Raw genomic sequence first — 27,000 nt, 5'->3', positions numbered from 1 at the left:
TAAGTTCCTTTAATTAAATTAATTAACATAGGTAAGGAAGGCAGCGGTTAGGGCAGTTGAGTGCTCTGTATGCAGTACGTGGGAAGTCAGGGATGGCACACTTGTCCCTGATGACTACACCTGTAAAAGGTGCATCCAGCTGCAGCTCCTGACAAACTGAGTTAGGGAGCTGGAGCTAGATGAACTTTGGAGCATTTGTGAGGCAGAGGCAGAAATAGACAGGAGTTTCGGGCAGATAGTCACCCCTAAAAGTCAAGAGGCAGGTAGCTGGGTGAATGTCAAGAGAGGGAAGGGATGTAGACAGAAAGAGCAGAGCACCCCTGTGGCTGTTCCCATCAACAATAAGTATACCATTCTGGATACTGCTGGTGGGGATGAGCTACCAGGGACAAGTTGTAGTGGTTGTGTCTCTGGTACTGAGACTGGACCCTCAGCTTGGAAAGGAAAGAGGGAAAAGAGGAGAGCAATAGTGATAGGGGATTTGGTATTTAAGGGGACAGATAAAAGGTACTGTGGGAGAGATTGAGAATCCTGGATGGTCTGTTGTCTCCCTGGTGCCAGGGTCTGCAATATCTTGGATTGAATTATTGATATTCTCAGGAGCGAGGGTGAGCAGCTGGATGTTCTGGCCATGTAGGGATCAATGATGTGGATAGGAAGGAGGAGGAGGAGGAGGTCCTGCAAAGAGTATAGAGAGTTAGGTGCAAAGTTGAAGGACAGGACCTCCAAGGTTGCAATCTCAGGATTGCTACCTGTGCCACGTGCTAGTGAGGCTAGAAATAGGAAGATAATGCAGCTAAATATGTGGCTAAGGAGATGGTGCAGGAGTGAGGGCTTCATGTTTCTGGACAATCAGGCTTTGTTCCAGAGAAGGTGGGACCTATTCTGATGGAACAGTTTGCACCTGAACTGGAGGGGGACTAACATACTTGTGGGTAGATTTGCTAGTGCTGCTCTTTGGGGGGGGGGGGGGTGGAAACCAGAGCGTTAGAGCAGATAGTGAAGTGGAGGAGGTTAAAGATCATGCGAGGACTGCATGTATAGACAGAAATCAAAGGTTTGTATGTAATAGAAATGTTCTCGGGTGCATCTATTTCAATGCAAGGAGTATTGTAGGTAAGGCTGAGCTTAGGGTGTGGATTGGCACATGGGATTATGACATTATTGCTATTAGTGAGACTTGGATGCAGGAGGGGCAGGACTGGCAGCTTAATGTTCTGGGGTTCTGTTTCAGATGTGATAGAGGGGGAGGGATGAAAGGGGGAGGTGTGGTGTTACTAATCAGGGAAAAATCACAGCTGTGCGTAGACAGGACAGCCTGGAGGGCTCATCTACAGACTCCATATGGGTGGAGCTGAGGAACAGGAAAGGTGTGGCCACACTAATAGGGTTGTATTATTAGACTGCTCAATAGTCAGAGAGAATTGGAGGAGCAAATCTGTAGTGAGATAGCAGACCGATGTAAGAAACAAAGTTGTCATAGTAGGGGATTTTAACTTTCCACATAGTGACTGGGACTCCCACACTGAAAGGGCTGGATGGCTTGGAGTTTGTCAAATGTGTTCAGGAAAGTTTTCTAAATCAATATATAGAGGTACCAACGAGAGAGAATGCAATACTTGATCTCCTATTAGGGAACCTGACAGGTCAGGTGACAGAAGTATGTGTAGGTGAGCATTTTGGGTCCAGTGACCATAATGTCATTAGTTTCAAGTTAATTATGGATAAGAATAGGTCTGGTCCTCGCATTGATGTTCTAAAATGGAGAAAGGCCAATTTTGTGGAAATGAGAAAGGATCTAGTAAGAGTGGATTGGGATAAGTTGTTTTCTGACAAGGGTGTATTCAGTGGTGGAAGGCCTTCAAAGGCAAAATTTTGAGAGTGCAGAATTTGCATGTTCCTGCCAGGATTAAAGGCAAAGTTAACAGGCATAGGGAACCTTGGTTTTCAAGGGATATTGGTGATCTGGTTAAGAAAGAGGTGTATAGCAGGTATAAGCAACCAGGAACAAATAAGGTAATTGAAGAGTATAGAAAATGTAAGAAAATATTAAGAAGGAAATCAGGAAGGCAAAAAGAAGACATGAGGTTGCTCTGGCAGATAATGTGAAGATAAACTCGAAGGGTTTCTACAAGTATATTAAAAGGATAGTAAGGGACAAAATTGGTCCCCCTAGGAGATCAGAGTGGTCAGCTATGTGTGGAGCCTCAGGAGATGGGGAGACCTTAAGCAGTTTTTTGCATCAGTATTTACTCAAGAAACTGGCATAGTGTATATGGAAGGGAAACGAGCAGTAGTGTCATGGAACATATAGAGATTAAAGAGGAGGAGGTGCTTGCTGCCTTACAGCAAATAAAGGTAGATAAATCCCCTGGGCCTGACATGATATTTCCTCTGACCTTGAGAGAGACTAGTGTAGAAATTGCATGGGCCCTGGCAGATATGTTTAAAATGTCCTTATCCACAGGTGCAGTGCTAGAGGACTGGAGGGTAGCTCCTGTTCCATTGTTTAAAAACGACTCTAAAAGTAAACCAGGTGACTACAGGCCAGTGAGCCTGACATCAGTAGTAGGTAAATTTATTGGAAGGTGTTCTGAGAGATCGGGTATACAACATAGAAGAATGGGGGAGATTTGAGAGGTTTACAAAATTGAGGGGTATAGACAGAGTAAATGCGAGTAGACTCTTTCCACCTAGATTAGGAGAGATAAGTATGGGAGGATGTGGCTTTAGGGTGAAAGGGGAAAGATTTAGGGGGAACTTCACTCAGTGGTGGGAGTGTGGAACAAGCTGCCATCTGATGTGGTAAATGTCGGCTCACTCTCGCTTTAAGAATAAATTGTATAGATAATGGATGGGAGAGGTCTGGAGGGTTATGGACTGGGTGCAGGTCAATGGGACTAGTGGAATATAGTTTTGGCACAGACTAGAAGGGCTGAATGGCCTGTTTTCTGTGCTGTAGTGTTCTATGGTCAGATTGGAAGATACAAATACCACCTGGGGTGGTAAAGTATTGGAGAGTAGCAAATATTACACTTTTCCAAAAAAGAGTAAGGTTAAGCATTGGTTTAGCTTCAGTGGTAGCAAACCTTTTTGAAACATTGAATTGGGACAGGGTTAATAGTCAACTTGGGGGGGAAATAGATCAAGGCAAGTCAACATGAATTGTTAAGGGAAAATTATATTTTATCACTTTGAATTTTTTGATGAGGTGATAGATAAAGTTGATAGGGTAATGCAGCTGACGTGGTGTTCATGGACTTCCAGAAAGATTTTGAATAGGTGCCACAGACAGGCTTATCAGATGAGTTGAAGCATTTGGAACAAGAGACATTGATAGCATGGATATGAAGCTGGCTAAGTAACAGACAAGAGGCTCTTGATGAATTGCTGTTTAGTGGACTGCAAAATGTTTTACAGTGGCATTCCCCAGGATCAGTGTCAGGGCCATTGCTTTGTTTGATCTTTTTCAGTGCCTAGACTGAAGATATGTGGCCCTCTACCTAGGCAGTCTTTTCTGCAGCAAATCTGTGGCTGGCGTGGAGAAAGGCTGTCCAAAGCTTAGGCAGTACTGATATTGCAGCTGCTGTCCTTACAAGGTGGTGCAATAAATATAGTTTTAACACACAATTCAAGCTGAAAACCACCCAAATGATTTTTTAAATATTTTTTCCAATTTACTGATTTTTTTTTTAGGTCACCTGATTTGGTTATCAGGACACCCAAGGTACAGGTGACCACAAGGAAAGGCAAAGGGAATAGGCAGAGTGCAGGAATCCCCTGTGGCCATTGTCCTCAAATATACTACATTGGATACTGTTGGAAGGGATAACTGTTCAGGAGAAAGCAGCAGTGGTCAGGTCTGTGACACCAGGACTAGCTCTGGGGCACAGCAGGGAAGGGTGAAGGCAGACAGAACATTAGACATAGGAGACTCAATAGTTCGGGGGACAGAAGGAAATCGTGTGGCTGCAAATGGGTCTCCAGGATGGTGTTACCTCCCTGGTGCCAGGGTCAAGGATGTCTCAGTGGCTGGAGAAGGTGAGCAGCCAGAAATTGTTGTGCACATTGGCACAAATGACATAGGTAGAAAAAGGGATGGGGTCCTGCAGAGTGAATATAGGGTGCTAGGGATGAAGTTGAAAAGCAGGATGTTGAGGGTAGTGATCTCTGGATTACTTCCTGTGCTAGTGAGGGTAAGGAAAGTATGGCAAATGCATGGCTGAAAACTTAGCGTAGGGGGCAGGGATTCAGATTTTTGGACCATTGGGATCTCTTAGCAGATGTTACCTTTTTTTACCCAGAGTCGTTGGGGCATGGAATGTGCTGCCTGGGGCAGTGGTAGAGGCAGGTACATTACTCAAATTCAAGAGATTGCTAGATAAGCATATGGAGGAATTTAAGAGGGATATATTGGAGGAAGGGGTTAGATAGTCTTAGGTGAGGTTTAAAGGTCGGCACAACATTGTGGGCTGAAGGGCCTGTATTGTGCTGTACTGTTCTAAGATTCTATGTACAAGAGGAACTGGAGGGGGAACCAATATCCTGGTGGGCAAATTTGCTAGTGCTACTAGAGATGGTTTAAACTAGATTGGTAGGGAGGTGGGATCCTAAGCAGCAGGGAGGCAAATGAGAGGCTGGAAAGTGATACAGAAGTCATCGATAACAAGTTGAATAGACAAGACAGGCAGGAGCTTGGCAGTGAGGGAAGAAAGTCTATTGGATTAAATTGCATTTATTTTGGTGCAAAAGGTCTGACAGGTAAGACAGGTGACCTCGGGGCATGGATAGATACGTGAGACTGGGATATTATAGCCATTACAGAAACATGGCTAAGTCAAAGTTATAGTCAGTCAATGCACAAGTTCATGTATGTACAGGTGCAATGAAAAACTTGCAGCAGCATCACAGGTACATGGCATCATAGGCAGCACACAAGAAAAACATAAATTAAACAAATTATACAAATGTTTTCAAGAACAAACACAATTAAAAACAAAATTCTATTTTAGTGCAAAGTGATCAAAGTGTTCATAGTGTCACTATACTGAGGTAGTGATTAGGTTGGTTGTGCAGATTGGTTCAAGAACCAGATGGTTGAAGGGAAGTAGCTGTTCTTGAACCTGGTGACGTGGGACTTCAGGAGTCTGTACCTCCTGCTTGATGGCAGCTGTGAAAAGATGGCATAGCCCAGATGGTGAGGGTTTTTAATGATAGATGCTGCCTTCTTGACGCAGCACCTCCTGTAGATACTTACATTGGTGGGGAGGGATGTGCCTGTGATGTATTGGGCTGAGTCCACTACTCTCTGCAGCTGCTTGTGTTCCTGCGCATTCAAATGAAGATTGGTAACAACCTCTTCTCATTGCTAACCATCAACAGGTGCACCTCAAGGCTGTGTGCTTGGCTCCCTGCTTGACTCGACTCTCTGCACACAACTGTGTGGCTGAGCACAGCTCCAATGACAGGACTGGCAGCCCTGTTCCAGGGTACAGGTGTTATAGGTGGGATAGAAGTGAAGGAAAGGTGGGGAGTTGCACTTCTGATTAAGGGGAACATTACGGCAGTAGTGAGGGATCATCCAGTGAGGCATTATGGGTGGAGATGAGAAATAAGAAGGGGGCGATCACGTTGTTGAGATTGTACTGTAGCCTACCAAATTGTTGATGGGAATTAAAAGAACAAACATGCAGGGAGACTGGAGAGTTGCAAGAATAATAGGATTGTCATAGTAGGGGATTTTAACTTTCCTAATAAAGACTGGGGCTGCCATAATGCTCAGGGCTTGGATGGGATGGAATTTAAGTGTATTCAAGAAAGTTTCCTTGGGCAATATATAGAGGGCCCTACTAGCAAGAAGGCAAAGCTCAAACTACTCTTAAGTAACAGGGCAGGGGAAATGACTGAAGTGACAGTGGGGAGGCACATTGGGTCCAGTGATCATAGTTCTATTAGTTTTAAAATAGTTGTGGAAAGGTTCAGAACTGGTCCACAGGTTCAAGTTCTAAACTGAGGCAAAGTGAATTTTGGCAGTATTAGACAGGAGTTTGCAAAGGTTGATTAGAGTAGGTTTGTGGGCAAAGGAACCACAGGCAAGTGGGAGGCTTTTAAAAGTGAGATAGCAAGAGTTTAAAGTCTACATGATCCTGTTAGGATGGCAGGAATAGGGAACCCTGGATGACGAGCAGTATTGAGGCCCTGGCCTGGAAAAAGGAGACGGGTACAGGCATCTGGGATCAAGTAAATCCCCAGAAGAGTACAGGCAATGCAAGAGTATAGTCCTGCTTTGGTAGAGAATATTGAGGAAATCCAAAGATTTTAGTAGGAATATTAAGGGGAAAAGAGAATAAGGCCCTTCAAAAACCAAAGTGGTTATCATGTGTGGAGCCACAGGAGATGGGCAAGGTCCTTAATGAATATTTCTCCTGTTTTTACTGTGGAGAAAGACACGAAGATGTGGGTGGCACAGTAGTGTAGCGGTTAATGTAACACTATTACAGCACCTGTGACCCAGGTTCAATTCTGCTGTCTGTAAGGAGTTTGTGCATTCTCCCTGTGTCTGTGTGGGTTTCCTCTGGGTGCTCTGGTTTCCACCCACATTCCAAAGATGTGGGTTAGGAAGTTATGGGCATGCTACATTGGTGCTGGAAGCATGACAACACTTGTGGGCTGCCCCAGCACATTCTCAGTAACACAAAGATGCATTTCACTGTGTTTTGATGTACATGTGACTAATAAACAAATATCTTAATATCTTACAAGGAAAGTTAATGGTGCTGTCTTGGGGATAGTCTGCATTACAGTAGGGGAGGTACTGGATGTCTTTAAAGGCATGAAGGTAGACAAATCTCCAGGCCTGACCTGGTATATCCAAGAACACTGGGAGGCTAGAAGAGAAATTGCAGGAGCCCTGACTGAGATATTTCTATCATCATTAGCCATGGATGAGGTGCAGGAAGACTAGAGGATGGTGAATATTCTGCCTTTTTTTAAAGAAGAGCTGCAAAGAAAAACCTGGAAATCATAGACCAGTAAGCCTAACATCTGAGGCAGGTAAGTTAATGGAGAGGATTCTGAGGGGGAAGATGTACGTGCACCTGGAAAGATGGGTTGATGAGCTTTGAGCATGGGAGATCATGTTTTATGAACTTGAATTAATTTTTTAATAAACTAACCAAGAAGGTTAATGAGGTTGACATGGTGTATGTGGACTTCAGTATGGCCTTTGATAAAGTTCTACATGGTTGGCTGCTCTGGAAGTTAGATTGCATGGAATCCAGGGGAACTGGCTAATTAGATACACAACTAGTTTGATGGTAGAAAGCAGAGGGTGATGGTGGAAGGTTGTTTTTCCAGAGTGGAGGCCTACGACTAGTGGTGTGCCTCTGGGTTGGTGCTGGGCTCATTGTTCTCATCGACATCAACAATTTGGATGAGAATGTACAAGGCATGATTAGTAAGTTTGCAGATGACACAAATACATGGGATCATAGACCATGAAGATGGTTACCATGAATGACGGGGATGTTCATCAGCTAGCTAAGTGAACAGGGGAATGGCAAATGGAGTTTAATTCAGATAAGTGTGAGGTGCTGCATTCTGGAAAACCAAATCAAGGTTGGACTTTCACAGTAAATGGTAGGGTCCTGGGAGATCTTAGGAGTTCACATTCATGGTTCCCTGAAAGTGGCGTCATAGGTAAGGCTTTTGGCTGGTCTTCAGTCGGGGCACAGAGCATAGAAGTTGAGAGGTTGTGTTGCAATTGCATAGGATGCTGGTGAGGCTGCACTTATAGCAGGATGACCAAAACTGTACATAATACTCTAAGAAGGATGTTATTAAACTGGAAAATATGCAGAAAAGATTTACCTGGATGTTGCCAGGACTAGAGGGACTGTTATAGGGAGAGGTTCAACAGGCTAGGATTTTTTTCCCTGGAGCATGGGAGGCTGATAGGTGATCTTAGAGGTGTATAAAATCATGAGGAGCATTCATAGGATGAATGTATTCAGTCTCTTTCCTAGGGTTGGGGAATAAAGAACTAGAGGGCATAAGTTAAGGTGAGAAGCAAAAGATTTAATAGGAACTTGAGGGCTGCTTTTAAACAGAAGTATATGAAATGAGCTGCCAGAAGTGGTTGAGGCAGGTACAATAACATTTAAGACATTTGGACAGGGTCATGGATTGGAAAGGTTTAGAAGGATATGGGTCAGAAGTGGGCAAATAGGACTAGCTTGGATGGGCATTTGGTAGGCATGGACCAATTGGGCTGAAGAGCCTATTACTGTGCTGTATAACTCTATGATAAGTATAAGGACAAGAGACTGTAGATGCTGGAATCCAGAATAAATGGAGAATACTAGGAGAATTCAGTGGGTTAAACAGCATCTGTGGAGGCAAAAGGTGTAAGTCAATGTTTCAGGTCGAGACCCTGCATGTGAGGGAACAGGAAAGATTGCCAATATACAGTGTATGAAGGGGAGTTGGACTGAGGCTGGGAGGTGATAGGTGGGGAGGGGATGATAGGCAGCACAGTAGTGTAATGGTTAGCAAAACAATTTAAAGCGCCAGCGACCCCAGGTTCAATTCCACCACTGTCTGTAATGAGTTTGTATGTTCTCCCCATGTCTGCATGGGTTTCCTCTGGGTGCTCGGTATCCTCCCACATTTCAAAAATTCTCAGGTTGAGTTGTGGGCATGCTATGTTGGTGCTGGAAGAGTGGCAACACATGCAGGCTGCCCCCAGCACATTCTCAGTAATGCAAAAAGATGCATTTCACTGTTTTGATGTACATACAACTAATCAATAAAAAGTGGGGGGAGGGAAATGGAGGGATGAACACAGGGAGAGGAAAAGAAGATGGACAATGTATGTCGGAGGGGAGCATTGGGAGTGGGGGGGGGGGGGGGGACCTAAAATTGGAAAATTCACTTCATACCACTAGGTTGTAAACTATCTAAGCAGAATGAGCTGCTGTTCTTCCAATTTGCATTTGGCCTCTCAGTAGCAATGGAGAAGGCTGAGGACAGACAAGTCAATGTGGTAATGGAAAAGAGTTAAAATGCCATGCAACTGGAAGCTCAAGATGGCTGTTGTGGACAGCACAGCTGCTTTGCTGGATTCTTCAGCCCTTTACCTCTTCTACCTATCACCTCTCAGTTTATTACATCTTCCCCCACCTGCCTTCCCCTTCTCATCTGAACTCGCCTATCACCTGCCTGCATGTGTTCCTCCCCCTCCTCCCACCTTATTGTGGCTTCTGCTCTCCTCCTTTCCAGTCCTGATGAAGGGTCTCAGCTCTATGTTGACTGTTTATTTCCCTCCATGGATGCTGCCGGACCTGCTGAGTTCCCCAGCACTCTTTTGTATATTGCTCCAGATTCCAGCATCTGCAGAATTTTTTGCATGTGTTTTGCAAAATGGTTACCTGGTCTAGGCTCAGTTTCTCCAATGTAGAGGAGAGCAGATTGTGATCACCAAATGCAGTAGACCAGGTTGGGAGAGGTACAAGTGAATCTCTGCCTCAGTCTGAAGGGCTCTTTCTCCCCCTGGAGGGTGGTGAGGGAATAGGAAGGGGCAGGTGTTACACCTCCTATATTTGCAGGGGAATGTGCTGGGGACAGGCAGGGGTGAGTGGGGGGAAGATGAGTGGACCAAGAAATCAGCAATCCCTGCTGAAAACAAAGGTGGGCTAGCTGAGCAGAAGAGATGACTAGTGGTGCAATCACATTGGAGCTGGCAGAAATGGCAGAGGTTGATGTGTTGGCTGCAGAGACTGGTAGGGTGAAAGGTAAGGACCAAGGAATGTCTATTGCTGTTCTGCCTGGGATAGGGTGGGGGGGTGGGGGGGGAGGAAGCCCGGGGCATGGGGGAAGTGGAGGGAATACATTTAAGGGCTTCATCAACTCTGACCAAAGGGAAGCCAAGCTTCTGCGAGGAGAAGGACATTTCTGAAGCTCTAGAGCAGGAGGCCTCCCTTGGGAATAGATGCAGCAGAGATGGAGAAATTGAGAAAAAGGGATTCACAAGACAATGGGAGCAGACACAGGCCATTCGGCCCATCGAGTCTGCTCCAAGGAAAGGGAAATAGAAATGGGGAATGGGGGAAGAAGAAAAAAAACTATTCTAATCCCAATTACTGGCCTTATCCCCATATCCCTTGATATCCTGACTATTTAGATATCTATCTATCTGCTGTACGTGGCAAGGAGTTCCACAAATTCACCACCCTCTGGCTAAAGAAATTTTTCCTCATCTGTTTTGAAACTGTACCCTCTAATTCTAAGATTGTGCCCTCTGGTCCTGGACTTACCCACCAAGGAAAACAGCCTAGCCACATTCACTCTGTCCTTTTCCTATCAATATTTTAAATGTTGCTATGAGGTTCCCCTCTCATTCTTCTGTACTCCAGTGAGTACAGTCCAAGAGCCGACAAACGCTCCTCATACTTAAGCCCCTTTCATATCCTGGAATCATCCTCATAAATCTCCTTTGAACCCTCTCCAATGTCAACACATCCTTCCTAAGATGTGGGGCCCAAAACTGCACACAATATTCCAAACGAGGCCTCACTAGTGCCCCGTAGAGCCTCATCAACACTTCCTTACTTTTATACACTATACCTCTTGAAATGATTGCCAACATAGCATTCGCTTTCTTTACCACCGATCCGACCTGGTGGTTAACCTTTAAGGTATCCTGCACGAGTACCCCCAAGTCCCTTTGTACTTCCGTGCTTTGGATTTTCTCTCCTTCTAGATAATAATCTGCCCACTTATTTCTGCTTCCAAAGTGTACAACTGCACATTTCTCTACATTGAATCTCATCTGCTATTTCCTTGCCCATTCTCCTGAACTGTCTAGGTCCCTCTGCAACCTTCCTATCTCCTCAATACTCCCTACTCCTCCCCCTATCTTGGTGTCATCCGCAAACTTAGCCACGAAACCATTTATTCCATCATCCAAATCGTTAATGTACAAGGTAAAAAGGAGCGGTCCCAACACCGACCCCTGCGGCACATCACTAGTAACCAGTAACCAACCAGAACGAGATCCTTTTATTTCCACTCTTTGCTTCCTGTCAACCAGCCAATGCTCCACCCATTCTGTTATCCTACCTGTAATTCCATGACCTCTCATCTTATTAATCAGTCTCTTGTGAGGTGCCTTTTGAAAGTCTAAATACACAACATCTACCGCCTCTCCCTTATCCACCCTACCTATGATTTCTTCAAAAAAACTCCAATAGGTTGGTCAGGCAGGATCTTCCCTTCACAAAACCATGTTGGCTAGGACCTATCTTGCCTTGCGCCTCTAGGTATTCTGTAACCCCATCCTTGAGGATAGATTCCAATAACTTTCCCACCACTGACGTCAGACTAATAGGTCTGTAATTTCCTTTATGCTGCCTCCCACCTTTCTTATACAACGGAACTACATTTGTGACCCTCCAGTCCTCCGGAACCACACTGGAATCTTTCGATTTCTGGAAAATTATCGCCAATGCCTCCGCTATCTCTAAAGCTACCTCCTTCAGAACCCGGGGATGCACCTCATCTGGTCCGGGAGACTTATCAGTCTTTAGTCCATTTAGTTTTCCTAGCACCTTCTCCCTAGCAATCTTAACTGAACTCAATTCCATTTCGTGAGACTCCTGACTAACCGGCACATTGCTGTGGTCCTCCACGGTGAAGACCGATGCAAAATATTCATTCAATTCCTCTTCCATCTCTCTCTCGTCCATTATAATAGCTCCTGCACCGTTATCAATTGGTCCTATATCAACCCGTGTCTCTTTTACACCTTATGTATTTAAAAAAAAACTTAGTATCCTTTCGAATGTTATCCGCCAACTTCCTTTCATAATTCTTTCCTAATGACCTTTAGTTTCTCTTTGCAGGTTTTTAAAAGCTTCCCAGTCTTCTGTTTTCCCACTAATTTTTGCTGCTTTGTACGCCGCCCCTTTTGCTTTTATTTTAGCCTTCACCTCTCTCGTTATCCACATTTGTGCCTTTTTTCCATTAAAAACCTTTTTTTCTTGGAATATATCTATCCTGCAATTTCCTTATTTCCTGTAGAAATTCCTTCCATTTCTCCTCTGCCGTCCCTCCAGCCAGCTTACTCTTCCAATCGATTATGGCCTCCTTACAGGGAGGTGGTATGGACAAGATAGCTGTGGGAGTTGGTGGGTTTGCAAAAGATGTCAGTGTACCAAATTAAACTACGTTTTTTGACTGGGATGAACAAGTTTAAGGGAGGAAGTCTAATTTCCAAATTTTGAGAAAAATGTCAGATATTGGACTTGGTAACTTAAATTTTGAATTATCATCAAAAAGAATTGAAGGGAAGTTGCAAGTATAATTGTCATGCTGTTTTCATGACTGCATGGTTGCATAGCAGTTAGTGTAACACTATTACAGCAGTCCAGTTCAGTCTGTCTCCTGAGATTGAGGCAGAGGTCCAAACTAGGAAGAAGTGTTAAAGATGTCCAGGTGAATTTGAGGGCAGGGTGGAAGTTGGTGGTGAAGGTGATGAAACTGATGAATTCTGCATGAGTGCAGGAAACATCAGTGCAGCAGAGAAAGACAGAAGGTGTGTGCCAGGATAGGTTTCAAACAAGGACTGTGACCTGTATCCAACAAAAGGTCAGGAACAGCTATGGCCTATGTGAGTGTAGAAAGTGGGAGGAATTGAAAAAGAAGTTGAGGGATCTTCCAATTTGCATTTGGCCTCTCTGTAGATTGGTGTGGGAGTGGGAAGGAGAGTTAAAATTGCATGCAACTGGAAGCTTGAGATGGCCATTGTGGACAGAGCAGAGGTGCTTCGCAAAACAGTTACATCACCTATGCTTGGCTTCACCAACGTAAAGGAGGCCACATCTTGGGTACTGAGACCCCCTGCAGTATCTTGACCTGAAATGTTGACTTTCACCTTTTGCATCCACAGATGCTGCTTGATTCACTGAGTCCTTCCAGCATTCTGTTTTTGCTTATCAGCATTGAAAAGGGCAAACTTAATTTCTAGGATAATGTTTATAGCTTAAGATTTCTATCCCTGTATGTCATCACAACATTCATTTAGTGGAAATATTTCCTCTTCTTAGAAAGGTTTATTGTTTGTAAGCTCTAAGGAGAATATAGTACTCAGGGTATTTCAAAGAAAGTAAGACTTCCATGGATTTTAATTATAAGCCTATGTCAATAAGAACATTGTACCATTATCCTCTATCCTCATTATTAGCAAACACCAACTTCAGTAATTGGTCTGTTTATTTGCCCAGTTTGGACTTGTGCCACAATTCATAGATGGTTTATAGAACATTCTAATGAATGCTCTCACTTGAGTACTCAATGTGTATCACCTTTCAATAACTGAAAACAATTGTTCCACTTTCCCTTTGATTTAACAATAATCCTAAATATGTGCTCCCTAACTTGCAATTCAACAACCAGTCAAACTAACTGCATTTGATCTAGCAAAATAAAATCTACTTAATCTTCTTCACACACTTCAACTTGTGCAACTTTGCCATGATTTACCCATGCTAAAGACTAGAAGAAAATAAATAGCAGCATAAAACACAGACATATTTGAATTTTACTGTAAATCCTGTGACAGGTCAATGAACCACCCCTTGCATGTTATTTACATCAGAAGTACAAAAATGGACTAAGGGAAAAAAGGACAAAGAAAATAACTATTTTATGGTTGATAAAAGTGTGTTGTGACACAAATTAGTACCTAGACATAAAAGAAGACTTTCACACTGGAATTTTAAATAATTGAAGTCACTATTATTTAAATCTCTCTATTTCTTTGCAATTTTCTTTCCAATATTTTTTTCCTAACTAGAGAGGCTGAAAAGAGATTAGATGTTTACTATTGCTATGGGGAGAAAGGAAATCTGGTCTAAGATTGAAAATATAAGGTCTACAGATCCATTTGAAGATTACACATCTTTAATCATTTAATAATTAAGTGTGGGTGGCACAGTAGCGTAGCAGTTAGCGCAACACTATTACAGCGCCAGTGATCGGTGTTTGATTCCCGTCGCTGTCTGTAAGGAGTTTGTACGTTCTCCCATGTCTGTGTGGGTATCCTCCAGGTGCTCCAGTTTCCTCCCACATTGCAAAGACGTACAGGTAGGTTTAATTTGGGGTTTAAAATGGGTGGTGTGGACTCATTGTCTCAGAAGGGCCTGTTACCACGCTATAAATAAAATTAAATCTCCTTCTCAGGAGTAGGGACATCCACTTAATCAAGACCTTTTCTTGCTGTTGAAAGGATAGCATTTGGAGTTAGACAACAGAATGAGATTGTTGTGCCTCTGCACAAGCCATTTACCCTGTTCCTTAATCTTTCTTTATCTTTTCATTTTCTTCTTTTTCCAAGTCTTTCAAATTTTGTTAGAGACTTTGTTGCAATACCATTTGTGAGTAAAATCTTCCACAGTTTAGTAAACTTTAAACTTTATTTATACAGCATGGTTTCAGGCCCTTCTGGCCCAACTAGTCCATGCTGCCCATTTAAACCCATGTTAACCTACCTGTACACCTTTGAAATGTGGGAAGAAACTGGAGTACCCAGAGGAAACCAACGCAGACTTGGGGAGAATGTACAAATTCCTTACAGACGGCAGCTGGAATTGAACCTGGGTTGCTGGTGCTGTAAAAGCATTACACTAACTGCTTTGCTACTGTGCAGTCATGAAAACAGCATGTAAATTATACTTCCAACTTCAATTTTTTTTGATGATAATTCTAAATTTAAGTTACCAATTCAAGTCCAATATCTAACACTTTTCTCAAAATTTGGAAATATATTATTCTTCCTCCCTTAAACTTGTTCGTCCCAGTCAAAAAAAGGTCATTTAATTTGGTAATTTTTCTTACTCAAGAAGTTATTTAGCAAATCTATACCATACTGTTTTTGTGTTTCCACAAGATAGCCCAGTAGCACAGGAAATGGAGAAAATGACTTGAGTTCCAGTGACATGGGTTTGATCCTTATCTCTGGTGCTGTCTGTATGGATTTTGCATGCTCTGCCTGACACCATGCCGGTTTCCTCCCACGTCCCAAAGATGTGCAAGTGTGGGCGGCATGGTAGTGCAGTAGTTAGCATAATGCTATTACAGCAGCAGCGACCCTGGTTCAATTCTGGCCGTTGTCTGTAAGGAATTTGTACGTCCTCCCCAAGACGTATGGGTTGGGAAGTTGTGGGCATGTTATGTCAGTGCCAGAAGCATGGCCACACTTGAGGGCTGCTCCCAGAACAGTCTCTGCAAAAGATGCATTTCACTGTGTTTTGATGTACATGTAACTAATAAAGAAATCTTGGTAGGTTAATTGGCTTCTGTAAATTACCCCATGTGTTGGTGGATGGTAGAAGAATCAGGATGAATTGATGGATGTGAGAGAGAATAGGGAAATAAGAAGGGGGGGATGAGATTCCAGGGCAATCCCATCAATCCCATCCCCCCCCCACCTATTTCATGATGGGCTGAATTGCCTTATTCATTGTCATAGAGTCTTACAGAACTGAAACAGAGCCTTTGGCTGACTATGTCCATGCTGGCTGTCAATTACTCATCTAAACTAATTCCATTGACCAGCACTTGGTCCATAGCCTTCTGTGCATTGGCAATTCAAGTGCTCATCTAGATACTTAAATGTTGTGAGAGCACCTGCTTCCACTACCCACTTAAATGTGAGAATTCATAACTTCAGAAACGAAAAGGCTTTGGTAAGACAAGGCAAAAGGTGGAGGAAGGACAACACAGCTAAGCATGGGATAGGAAGGAAGCAAAAGTTGTATAAAAAAAAAGTGATCTCATGTTCATTCTGTGATACTTCTATGCACCAGGTGCAAAGATTCTAAGAATCAGTTACTTGCATAACCTCTTGGCTTAAGCAATGGTGGAAGTGAGGGGAGGAGTATGATTAATTATTGAAAGAACAGTGCCCAACCAATAGAGTGAGAACAATCTCTAGCATCTGTTCATAGGCAACTGCTAAATATAGTGCAAGCAAGAGTTCAAAGACATGTTTCACTGTAAAAGTGATGTCCACAGTGGAGGATACTTATTTTTGAACAGAACAATTTGTACTTGAAATAACTGCAGAAACATTCATATCCACTAAGGCTGTTTCTCTCTTCCCAATTTTTCTTTAATCATCTCTTCTGAAGGCTCTCTGGCCTCAAGGATACTAATTGTCCTCTAGTTTGTAGTTCATGTGGTCAATACAATGATACCATGTTGTAGTAATATTTAAGTGGGTGTTAATGTTTAAACAAATGTCAGAGCTGGAATCTTCCCACAACAAACATTGGATTAGATAACCCTGCAGGAGATGGTAGTCACTGGGAAATTTAAAGCTGTCTGGACCTCCTTACCAACCTCCTCTCTCAAACTCCATAATGCATCCTTGTAGACAGTGGGATCAGTTATTATAACATCATAAACCAGGATGTGTCCTAGTTCTACAGGGGAATGCTTCTTAGGCAGTCCCTTGGGATTGAGGATGTTGGTGGTATTTCAGCTCTAGAGACTCCAAGTCTCAGAAGCATACAGAGGGCAGGGATCACTGCTTTTTGGTAAAACTCAGGTTTTTGCTACGTTTGATCTTCAAACAACCTTTTCCTCAGTTGACCAAATATTATGTTGATAGATGGTGCTAAAATTCATCATTGATGTCTTCCTTTGAGAGGTGGCTCCCAAGATATAGGAAACAATCAACATATTTCAAGGTCAAGCTGTGAATCTTCATTAATAAGAGGTAATGCTCTACAGTGGGGCAGGATGGACAAGAACCTCTATTTTGAAGACATTGAGTGTAGCCCCTATCTTCTCTGCTTCATTGAACAAGTCAATGATAACTTGAAGTTTGGTTTCCTTGTTGGAAACTGCTGATGCCAGAAATGTGAATTAAAAATAGAAAGCCCAGCAGTGTTTTTTTTTTCAGGCAGCATTATAGTGGAGAGTGAAACTGAGTTGGCATTTCAGTCAAAGGCTCTTCAAGAGAAGGATCATTGACCTGAAATGGCAACTGTTTCTTCCTCCACAGAATGCTGCCTGATCTGTGGAATATTTTTAGCACTTTCTGCTTTTATCTTTCTTGCTGAAGCCTAGCACTTGTGTGGTCCAAATGTTTGCCTTTTCTCAACCCTTTCATTAATGTTTGCTGCATGTAGGCATGAATTAAGGGAGCTGCAAATGGAACTGGATGCTGAACAATCAGCAAACTTTCCTACTTCTCTGTGATGAAGCAAGTATGTTGGTTGGATCAAGGACACTGCTTGAGAAATTCCTGTTGTGATATTTTTTGGCTGGAATGACTGACCTTGACAAACTACAACTACGAACCATGAACATTGAGTTTTCCAATTATAGGTAACCCTCCCCCCGGGTTCTTTTCCCCCTTTCTCCACTTCCCCCAGCCAATTGGATGTTGTCTGGTCCCTTTGACATTGTTTTATCCAATGTTCTCTGTATAACATGGGGTGAATCCAATTAGCTGAAGAGTGACTTTTCTGATATTGGGGATCTCAAGGTGGAAGCAGATTTTTTTAAACAATACTGAAGATGGCTGCAGCTTTTTCTTTAACACTCATGAGCTTCCTCCATCTATTAGCAGTGAAATTGTTCATAACTAGTGTGGCACCTTTGATTTGATCCATAGGATGTGGAATTTGCTTAATTCTGTCTATTGCATTGCTACTGTTGTTGCATCTTTGTCTCATTTTAGATAGGCTTGGTGATACCCCGCTGTATAGTCTGTGGGGAGGGGGGAGTCCACTGCTTCAGTAATAATGAGACAGTGAGGGATATGCCAGGCCATGAGGTTAGTTTGTGCTGTCATGGATGCCCAGTATAGAGTAGTCAGATGGATTTGTTCTATTACATCTAGTATGATGGTTGTCCCTTAAAGTAGAACTTGTCGCTCTACCAATGGTATCAGGAACAGGTACATAAGCAACAGCGAGATTGTTGAAGATGACAACGTCAAGTAGAAATAGCCTTTGTATTTCATCACCTACTTCAGGTTCAGTGTGGCAGCCATGTCCTTTACATTCCATGAGCTTCAGTTGTGGTAATGCTTCAAGTCATGTCAGATGGTGGGCATTGAAGCTCCCCATTCAGGATACACTTTTTGCTCTTGGCCCACATTTTGAAATATGAATTATTTTGCTTCTGCCAAGTATTGTTCAATGTGGATAAGCAAAGATACATAACCTGAGGGAGAACAGTAATTGGTGTGGTTGATAGTGGGGTTGATTTGGAAGGTGGGCAGAGAAATGGCAGATGGAAACTAATCCTGATAAATGTGAAGTGCTGCATTTTGGGAGGACTAATAATGCTATGATATACACAATTATTGGTAGGACCTAAGGAATAGAGGGACCTTGATGTTTAAATCTAAGGAACTTTGAAGGTGGCAGCACAGGTTTACAAGGTGGTTAAGAAGGCATACAAGATACCTTGCTTCATTAGCAGGAGCATGGAATAAAAGAGCAGGCAGATCATGATACATGTTTATAAAACATTGGTTAGGCTGGAGTATGTTATGCATTTCTGGTTGCCACAGTTCAGGAAGGATATGACTATGCTGGAGGTGGTGCACAGGAGATTCACCAACATAGTGCCTGGAATGGAATTATTGAGGAGAGACTAGGTAGGCTAGGATTGTTTTCTTTACAGGAGGAGGCAGAGGTGAGGCTGTTTCCTCCCACATCCCAAAGATGTGTAGGTTGGCAGGTTAATTGGCCACTGTAAATTGCCCCTAGTGTAGATAAGTATATCAGTGTAAATGGGTGCTTGATGGCCTGCATGGACCAAAGGGCCTATTTCTGTGCTATGACTCCATGACCTGATTAAGGTACACAAGATTGAGGGGCATAGATGGGCAGATGGTAAGAAACTTCTTCCCATAGTAGAGGTGTCAAAGTGTAGAAAGCATAGGTTTAAGATAAGGGATTGGAAGTTTAGAGGAGATCTGAGGAATAATTATTTCACCCAGAGAGTGGTTGGAATCATATATGCATTGCATACATGAGTGGTAGAGGCAAGGACATAGAAAACCTACAGCACAATTCAGGCCCTTCAGCCCACAAAGCTGTGCCGACCATGTCCCTACCTTAGAAATTACTAGGCTTACCTATAGCCCTCTATTTTTTCCTCACTCCATGTACTTATCCAAAAGTCTCTTAAAAGTCCTATCATATCTGCTTCCACCACTGTTGCTGGTAGACCATTCCACGCACTCACCACTCTGAGTATATATAAAAAAAAACTTACCCCTAACATCTCTATACCTACTCCCCAGCACCTTAAACCTATGTCCTCTTGTGGCAACCATTTCAGCCTTGGGGGGGGGGGGGGGGAAGCCTCTATCTACCCGATCAATGCCTCTCATCATCTTGTACATCTCTATCAGGTCCCCACTCATCCTCTGTTGCTCCAAGGAGAAAAGGCACAGTTCCCTCAACCTGCTTTCATAAGGCATGCTCCCCTATCCAGGCAGCATCCTTGTAAATCTCTGCACTCTTTCTATGGCTTTCACATCCTTCCTGTAGTGAGGTGACCAGAACTGAGCACAGTACTCCAAGTAGGGTCTGACCAGCGTCCTATATAGCTGCAACAATACCTCTTGGCTCCTAAGTTCAATTCCACGATTGATGAAGGACAATACACTATAAGCTGCCTTAACCACAGTCAACCTGTGCAGTTGCTTTGAGCATCCTATAGACTTGGACCCCAAGATCCCTCTGATCCTCCACACTGCCAGGAGTCCTACCATTAATATTATATTCTGCCATCATATTTGACCTACCAAAGTGAACCACTTCACACTTATCTGGGTTAACTGCATCTGCCACTTCTCAGCCCAACTTTGCATCCTATCTATGTCCTGCTGTAACCTCTGACAGCCCTCTATACTATCCACAACACATCCAACCTGTGTCATCCACAAACTTACTAACCCATCCCTCCACTTCCTCATCCAGGTCATTTATTAAAAAAATCACAGTAAGGGTCCCAGAACAGATCCCTGAGGTACAACACTGGTCACTGACCTCCATGCAGAATACAACCCTTCAACCACTCTTTGCCTTCTGTGGGCCAGCCAGTTCTGGATCCACATTGCAATGTCCCCTTGGATCCCATGCCTCACTTTCTCAATAAGCCTTGCATGGGGTACCTTATCAAATGCCTTGCTGAAATCATATACACTACATCTGCTCTCCCTTCATCGTGTTTAGTCACATCCTCAAAAAAAAAAAAAAAAAAAATTCAATCGGGCTTGTAAGGCAGGACCTGCCCTTGACAAAGCCATGCTGACTATTCCTAATCATATTATACCTCCAAATGTTCATAAATCCTGCCCCTCAGGATCTTCATCAGTTTACCAACCACTGAGGAAAGACTCGCTGGTCTATAATATCCAGGGCTCTCTACTCCCTTTCTTGAATAAGGGAAAAGTATCTGCAACCCTCCAACTCCCATCTTCTGGAACCTCCCATCTCCATCAATGATGAAAACATCATCGTCAGAGGCTCCACAATCTCCTCCCTCGCCTCCCACAGCAACCTGGGGTACATCTCATCTGGTCCTGGCAACTTATCTAACTTGATGCTTTCTGTAAGTTCCAGCACCTCTTCTTTCCTAATATCTACATGCTCAAGCTTTTCAGTCTGCTGCAAGTCCTCACTACAATCACCCAGATCGTTTTCCATAGTGAATACTGATGTAAGTATTCATTAAGTACCTCTGCTATTTCTTCTGGATCCATACACACTTTCCCACTGCTGCACTTAATAGGATACAAAAGAATAGGGCCTATCCTTTTGCTCTTCACATACTTGTAGAATGCTTTGTTTTCCTTAATCCTGCTCGCCAAGGCCTTCTCATGTCCCCTTCTGGCTTTCCTAATCTTCTTAAGCTCCTTCCTTTTAGCCTTGTACTCCTCCAGATCTCTAACATTACCTAGCTCCCTGTACCTTTTGTAAACTTTTCTTTTCCTTTTGACTAGATTTATTATAGCCTTCATACACCACAATTCCTATATCCTGTCATGACTCCGCTGTCTCATTGGAACATGCCTATGCAGAATTCCACCCAAATATCCCCTGAATATTTGCCACATTTCTTCCATATTTTTCCCTGAGAACATCTGTTCCCAATTTCCTGCCTGAGAGTCTCAATTCCCTTTACTCCAAGTAAACACCTTTCTAGTCCGTCTGTTCCTATCTCTCTCCAATGCTATTTTAAAGGAGATGGTGATCATAATTCTATATCCAAAATGCTCTCCCACTGAGATCTGACACCTGACCAGGTTCATTTCCCAATATCAAATCAAGCACAGCCTCTCCTCTTATAGGCTTATTGTGTCAAGAATCCTTCCTGAACACACTTAACAAACTCCACCCCATCTAAACCCCTCACTGTCTGGAGATGCCAATCAATGTTTGGGAAATTAAAATCTCCCATCACAACAATTCTGTTATTGTCACACCTTTCTAGGATCTGCTTCCCTATCTGCTCCTCAATATCCCTGTTACCATTGGGTGGCCTATAATAAACCCAGTAAAATTATTGACCCCTTCCTGTTCCTAACCTCCACCCACAGACTCCGTAGACAGTCCCTCTATGACGTCCACCTTTTCTGCAGCCATGACACTATCTCTGATCAACTCCCTCCCTGTCCTTTCTGAAACATCTAAAACCCAGCACTTGAAGCATTTATTATCTAGGTGAGCACTTGAATCGCCAGGACATAAAAGGCTACAGACCAAGTTCTGGAAAATGGGATTAATGTAGATGAATTAATTAGATGTACCTGTAATGGAGATGGGCAGGATTGACATGGTTGCTGCATACTCTGAGTAATCAATTAAAAGATTTTCTCAATTGTTCTTGATTTGATGTCATGGTACTTCATTAGGAGTCATTGTTTACACACTCCTGCCTGTGCATGTCTTGTGGATCAGTGTTGCCATTTGGGCTGATTTCATGATTCAACATATAATCTTTTTGCTTGTGATGTTTAGCTCCCTGAAATCAAATATGGAGGAGGAAAAAAACCCTGGAAATAACTTCATATTCTAAACATGCCATTTGTTTGAGTTAATATGTTCAGAAAAATATCCACTTACCCATTCCAGTACCAGCTGGAGCAATTTCATGGGAGAAGAGTTCTAGGGCTTTCTTCTGCATGTGATGAACTGCCAACCAAATAACAGCTTCCCGAGGGCTCTGTACAAGCAAACCATGGCAGGTTATCGATAATGAGTACTTCTCTAAATAACTATCCATTTGGTGCTCATGATACACTGGAGAAGCCAAACATATATTTGGTGACTGCTTTCAAAGTACCTCTGGTAAATGGCAATACTTACAACTTTTACCAAGTTTTACTCAATGCAGTCATATGTCATTCAAAATGAAAATACAAGAAAGCATATTTTGAAAAATGAGAATGACTTACCTAAATTTAATAACAGCAGTGTAAAAGGTTTTGTTTATAAAGAGTCAAATTTGTGACAAATCCTTTAATGTACTGCAACATGGGGAAGAGATTTAAACATAAAACAGAACAGTACAGCACTGGACAGGCCATTTGGCCGACGATGATGTGCTGACCTTGATGCCGATTTATACCAAATGTCATCCTCCTCCTGTGTATCATCCATATACCTCCATTTCCTTCATATTCATGTGTCTATCTAAAAGCCTCAAACTCCACCAAACTGCCTGATTCCACTACTATCCATTCCAGGCACCTACCACTCTGTGTTGGAAAAACTTGCCCCTCACATTGCCTTTAAATTTCCTCCCTCTAAGCTCAGAAGCATATCCTCTGGTGTTTGACATTTCTACCTTGGGGAACAGATTCTGACTATCTACCCTATCTATGCCTCTCATAATTTTAAAGATCTCTATCAGATCTCCCCTCAGCCTCTGATGCTCTAGGGAGAACAATTCTAGTTTGATCAGCCTTTCCTTACAGCTCATATCCTCTAAATTATGAAACTTTCTGTTACATGAATGGCTGTACACTTAGACATATCAAAAACTACAAATTGTTACAGAGTTGAATAAGTTGGGATAGAAATTTGGCTGGAGTTCCTGATATATCTCAGCAGCTATCAAAATTCAACTCTAGTGGAGTAAATGGAACCACATTTTGGTAATGGATTGCAATGCACCACCACATTCTGCATCTGGTGCTTGCATTTAAGGTCAAATTTTTCCCTCACTGTTTTTGTATCTCACTCACTAATTATGATTTATAAAGCAAATCACTTACATAAGTTCTCTTTACAGCTTGGCCTCCATAGGTCTCTTCAGATCCCAGAATCTGTACGTTAACTGATTTGAAGTCATCTAGGCCAACTTCTTTGAACATACGTCGCACCCTTAGTGAATCAACAAAACAGACTGAAAGATTTGTTTAAAGTCATTATGATTTTACAAAATTAATAAAGATGCAACAAGCATTGTAGGTTACTACTATTTTGTTTAAACAGAATAGCCAATGGACATATATCAAAGGTCATTTTGGCACTGTATTGTGGACAGAGTGAAATGTGATAATGACAACTTCTTGGCCCTTCACATTGCTGGGTACTCCCCAGACAACTATGTTTTCATAGTGTTATTAGTTACTTGCTAACCTTCAAATAGCCACCTCCTGCAAATCTCACAGACTCTCTGATTTCCTCTGGTAATCCTCCAGTCTCTCAAGACCCTAATACCCAGTGGTGGTTTGACTTCTCCCCTTCATACCCCAACACCCAAAATATATCTCCAATGGTACACCACTCCTAAACAGTGCCACCAAGATTCTCCAATGGCCAATATGATCCACCCTCCAATCCCTTTCTCTTCTCATTTCCTACCTTCATCCTTCCCCTTCCTTCTTACCTCCCTTCCCAGTCTCCTCTTCACCCTCTCCCCCTCTCCCTTCCTTTTATGAGGTTTCTAACCACTGAATCTGGTCCTGAGTGGCACAACTTCCTTTCTGTGCTCTGCAAAATCTGTGGGGCTGGTTAGCTTCTGGCACTACTGAGGTACAGTGGGGCCCTATGACCAAAACAATCAACAGCCTTACAACATGTTTCTTTACAATTTCTAGGCCAGCAATATCTATTGCTTTGAAAATAGGAATGGGTAAATATTGGCATAATCAAAGCATATGCACATTGACAGCAATACAATGGATTCTGTGGTGTGATAATGCTGTTTATATTTTGTTCTTGTTACGCTCTCTACAGGTCCCTCCATTTGTGACTGCATCTTTTCCTCCTGTATTTTCTTAGTTTTTTTAATTTTAGATCTTGTCAGTTTTCAGTTACCTTTTGAGAACTGCTCACTGTCGGCAAATCTTCACAGCAGAGAAGACCAACAATTAACAACAGAAAACCTGACGTTTTTGCGTGTAAGTTGCACTTCATGGCTCTTTCATCTTTCTCTAAAATATGTTCTCAACAAAGCTACAGATTGCTAGCACAAACAAAGCCACTCCATAGACTATGGGTTGTTGGAAGTGGCTGGTTTTCCTTCTGACAAAATCTGTCAAAGGCATAAAGAAGTAAATAACGAATGGAGAAAAAAGGGAAAGGCAAGGCAGGAAGGTGGCAGAGTCACACAGCTGGAAAACAGGCCCTTTGGCCCAACTTGTCTATACTGATCAAGCTGTCTACCTGAATTGATCCCATTTGCCTACATTTGGCCCATATCCCTCTCAGCCTTTCCTTTCCTTTCCATGTACCTGTCTAAATGTCTTTTAAACATTGTACCTGCCTTTATCATAATCTTTGGCAGTTTGCTCTGTATACCCACCACCCTCTGTGTGAAAAGGTTGCCCCTCAGGTCCCTTTTAAATTGTTCCTCTCTCACCTTAAATCTATTCCCTCTAGTTTCAAACTCCTTTACTCGGGGGGGGGGGGGGGGGGGGGGGGAGGGGAGAGAGAGGGAAGAGGGGGGAAGACTGTGACAATCCATCTTACCTATGCCTCTCGTGACTTTATATACAGTGGCATGCAAAAGTTTGGGCACCCCTGGTCAATTTCTGTTACTGTGAATAGCTAAGCGAGTAAAAGATGACCTGATTTCCAAAAGGCACATCAATGCACTTTGTACTAACTCAATGTAACTGCACTGTGTAATGAATTGACCTGTATGATCGGTTTGTAAGACAAGCTTTTCACTGTACCTCAGTACAAGTGACAATAATAAACCAATAACACTTTTCACGAAATTCTGCACCCTTTTTTTTCTCCAAACTTTCCTGCGTCCTCACCACAAAATTCAGTTCTGAAGTTTGCAAAGGAACATCTAAACAAGCCTGATGCATTTTGGAAATAAGTCCTGTGGACTGATGAAGTTAAAATAGAACTTTTTGGCCACAATGAGCAAAGGTATGTTTGGAGAAAAAAGGGTGCAGAATTTCATAAAAAGAACACCTCTCCAACTGTTAAGCACGGGGATGGATCGATTATGCTTTGGGCTTGTGTTGCAGCCAGTGGTACGAGGAACATTTCACTGGTAGAGGGAAGAATGAATTCAATTAAATACCAGTGAATTCTGGAAGCAAACATTACACTGTCTGTTTTTTTAAAAAAAAGCTGAAGATGAAAAGAGGATGGCTTCTACAACAGGATAACGATGCTAAACACACCTCAAAATCCACAATGGACTACCTCGAGGCACAAGCTGAAGGTTTTGCCATGGCCCTCACTGTCCCCTGACCTAAAAATCATTTGAAAATCTGTGGATAGACCTCAAAAGAGCAGTGCATGCAAGATGGCTGAAGCATCTCACAGAACTAAAGCCTTTTGCAAGGAAGAATGGGCAAAAATCCCCCAAACAAGAATTGAAAGACTCTTAGCTGGCTACAGAAAGTGTTTACAAGCTGTGATACTTGCCAAAGTGGGTGTTACTAAGTATTGACCATGCAGGGTGACCAAACTTTTGCTTCTGGCACTTTTCCTTTTTTATTTTGAAACTGTAAAAGATGGAAATAAAAAAGTAATCTTGCTTAAAATATTAAATGTGTCATCTTTAACTTTATGCCTTTTGGAAATCAGGTCATCTTTTACTCACTTAGCTATTCAGTAACAGAAATTTTGACTGGGGTGCCCAAACTTTTGCATGCCCCTCAGCCTTCTACACTCCAGGAATAAAAGTCCCAGCCTATCCAACCCGTCATTAGTACTCAAGCACTCCAGTTCCAGCAATATCCTCGTGAACCTTTCCTGCACACTTTCCAACTTAATGATATCCTTCCTATAGCTGGGTGACTAGAACTGCACATAACATTCCAAGTATGGTCTCACCAACAACTTGTATAGTTGTAACATGATGTCCCAACTCCTGTACTCAATGCCCTGACTGATGAGGGCAAGCAATCTAAATGCCTTCTTCACTGCCATGTCTACCTGTGTCTCCACTTTCAGTGAACTATGTACCTGTACCCCACGGTCTCACTGTTCTATAACACTCTCTGGGGCCCTAGCATTTATAGTGCAAGTCCTGCCCTGGTTTAAAACACCTCACACTTGTCCAAGTTAAATTCCATTTGCCATTCTTTGGCCCATTTCCCCAGTTGATTTAGATCCTATTGTAATCTTAGATAACCCTTTTCACTGTCCACTATACCATCCTTTTTGGTATCATCCGCAAACTTACAAACTACACCAAATGCAATTCTCATACAAATTGTTAATATAGATGGCAAACAACAGTGGAGCCAGCACCAATCCCTGCGGCACACCACGGGTCACAAATCTCCAATCTGGAAAATCAGCTGGGGGAGTACAGAGAAGGGGGTGGGTTAAAGAGAGTTTGTAAAAAAAAAGAGATGGAAGAAGAAAGGGGATGGGGAGATGGAGAGAGAGTGGGAGTATGGATTGGCAGGAATGGGGATTGAGAGGAATGCTTAAGGCGGAGTTAAGGGGAGGGGAGATAGGGGCAAGAAGGGACAGGGAAGACTGGAAG

General features: G+C 42.7%; 1 protein-coding gene across 2 annotated transcripts in view; it reads right to left on the bottom strand.

Annotated features, from left to right (window-relative positions):
- LOC127567418 (uncharacterized) overlaps window positions 1-27,000 on the bottom strand; it is a 180,158-nt gene that overhangs the window by 77,045 nt on the left and 76,113 nt on the right. The window contains exons 12-14 of one of the 2 annotated variants that reach the window (XM_052010305.1): window positions 25,929-26,008; window positions 23,309-23,417; window positions 22,155-22,254 (exon numbers count right to left, since the gene is read on the bottom strand). In XM_052010305.1, the coding sequence (XP_051866265.1) occupies window positions 23,386-23,417; window positions 25,929-26,008 (112 nt within the window). In that variant the 3' untranslated portion in view covers window positions 22,155-22,254; window positions 23,309-23,385. Of the gene's footprint in view, window positions 1-22,154; window positions 22,255-23,308; window positions 23,418-25,928; window positions 26,009-27,000 lie in introns of those variants that run through there. The other variant, XM_052010304.1, reaches the window with a different exon arrangement.

The sequence above is a fragment of the Pristis pectinata genome, chromosome 2, assembly GCF_009764475.1.
Source record: "Pristis pectinata isolate sPriPec2 chromosome 2, sPriPec2.1.pri, whole genome shotgun sequence".
NCBI lineage: Eukaryota > Metazoa > Chordata > Chondrichthyes > Rhinopristiformes > Pristidae > Pristis > Pristis pectinata.
This window is presented reverse-complemented; position numbering and strand designations above follow the sequence as displayed.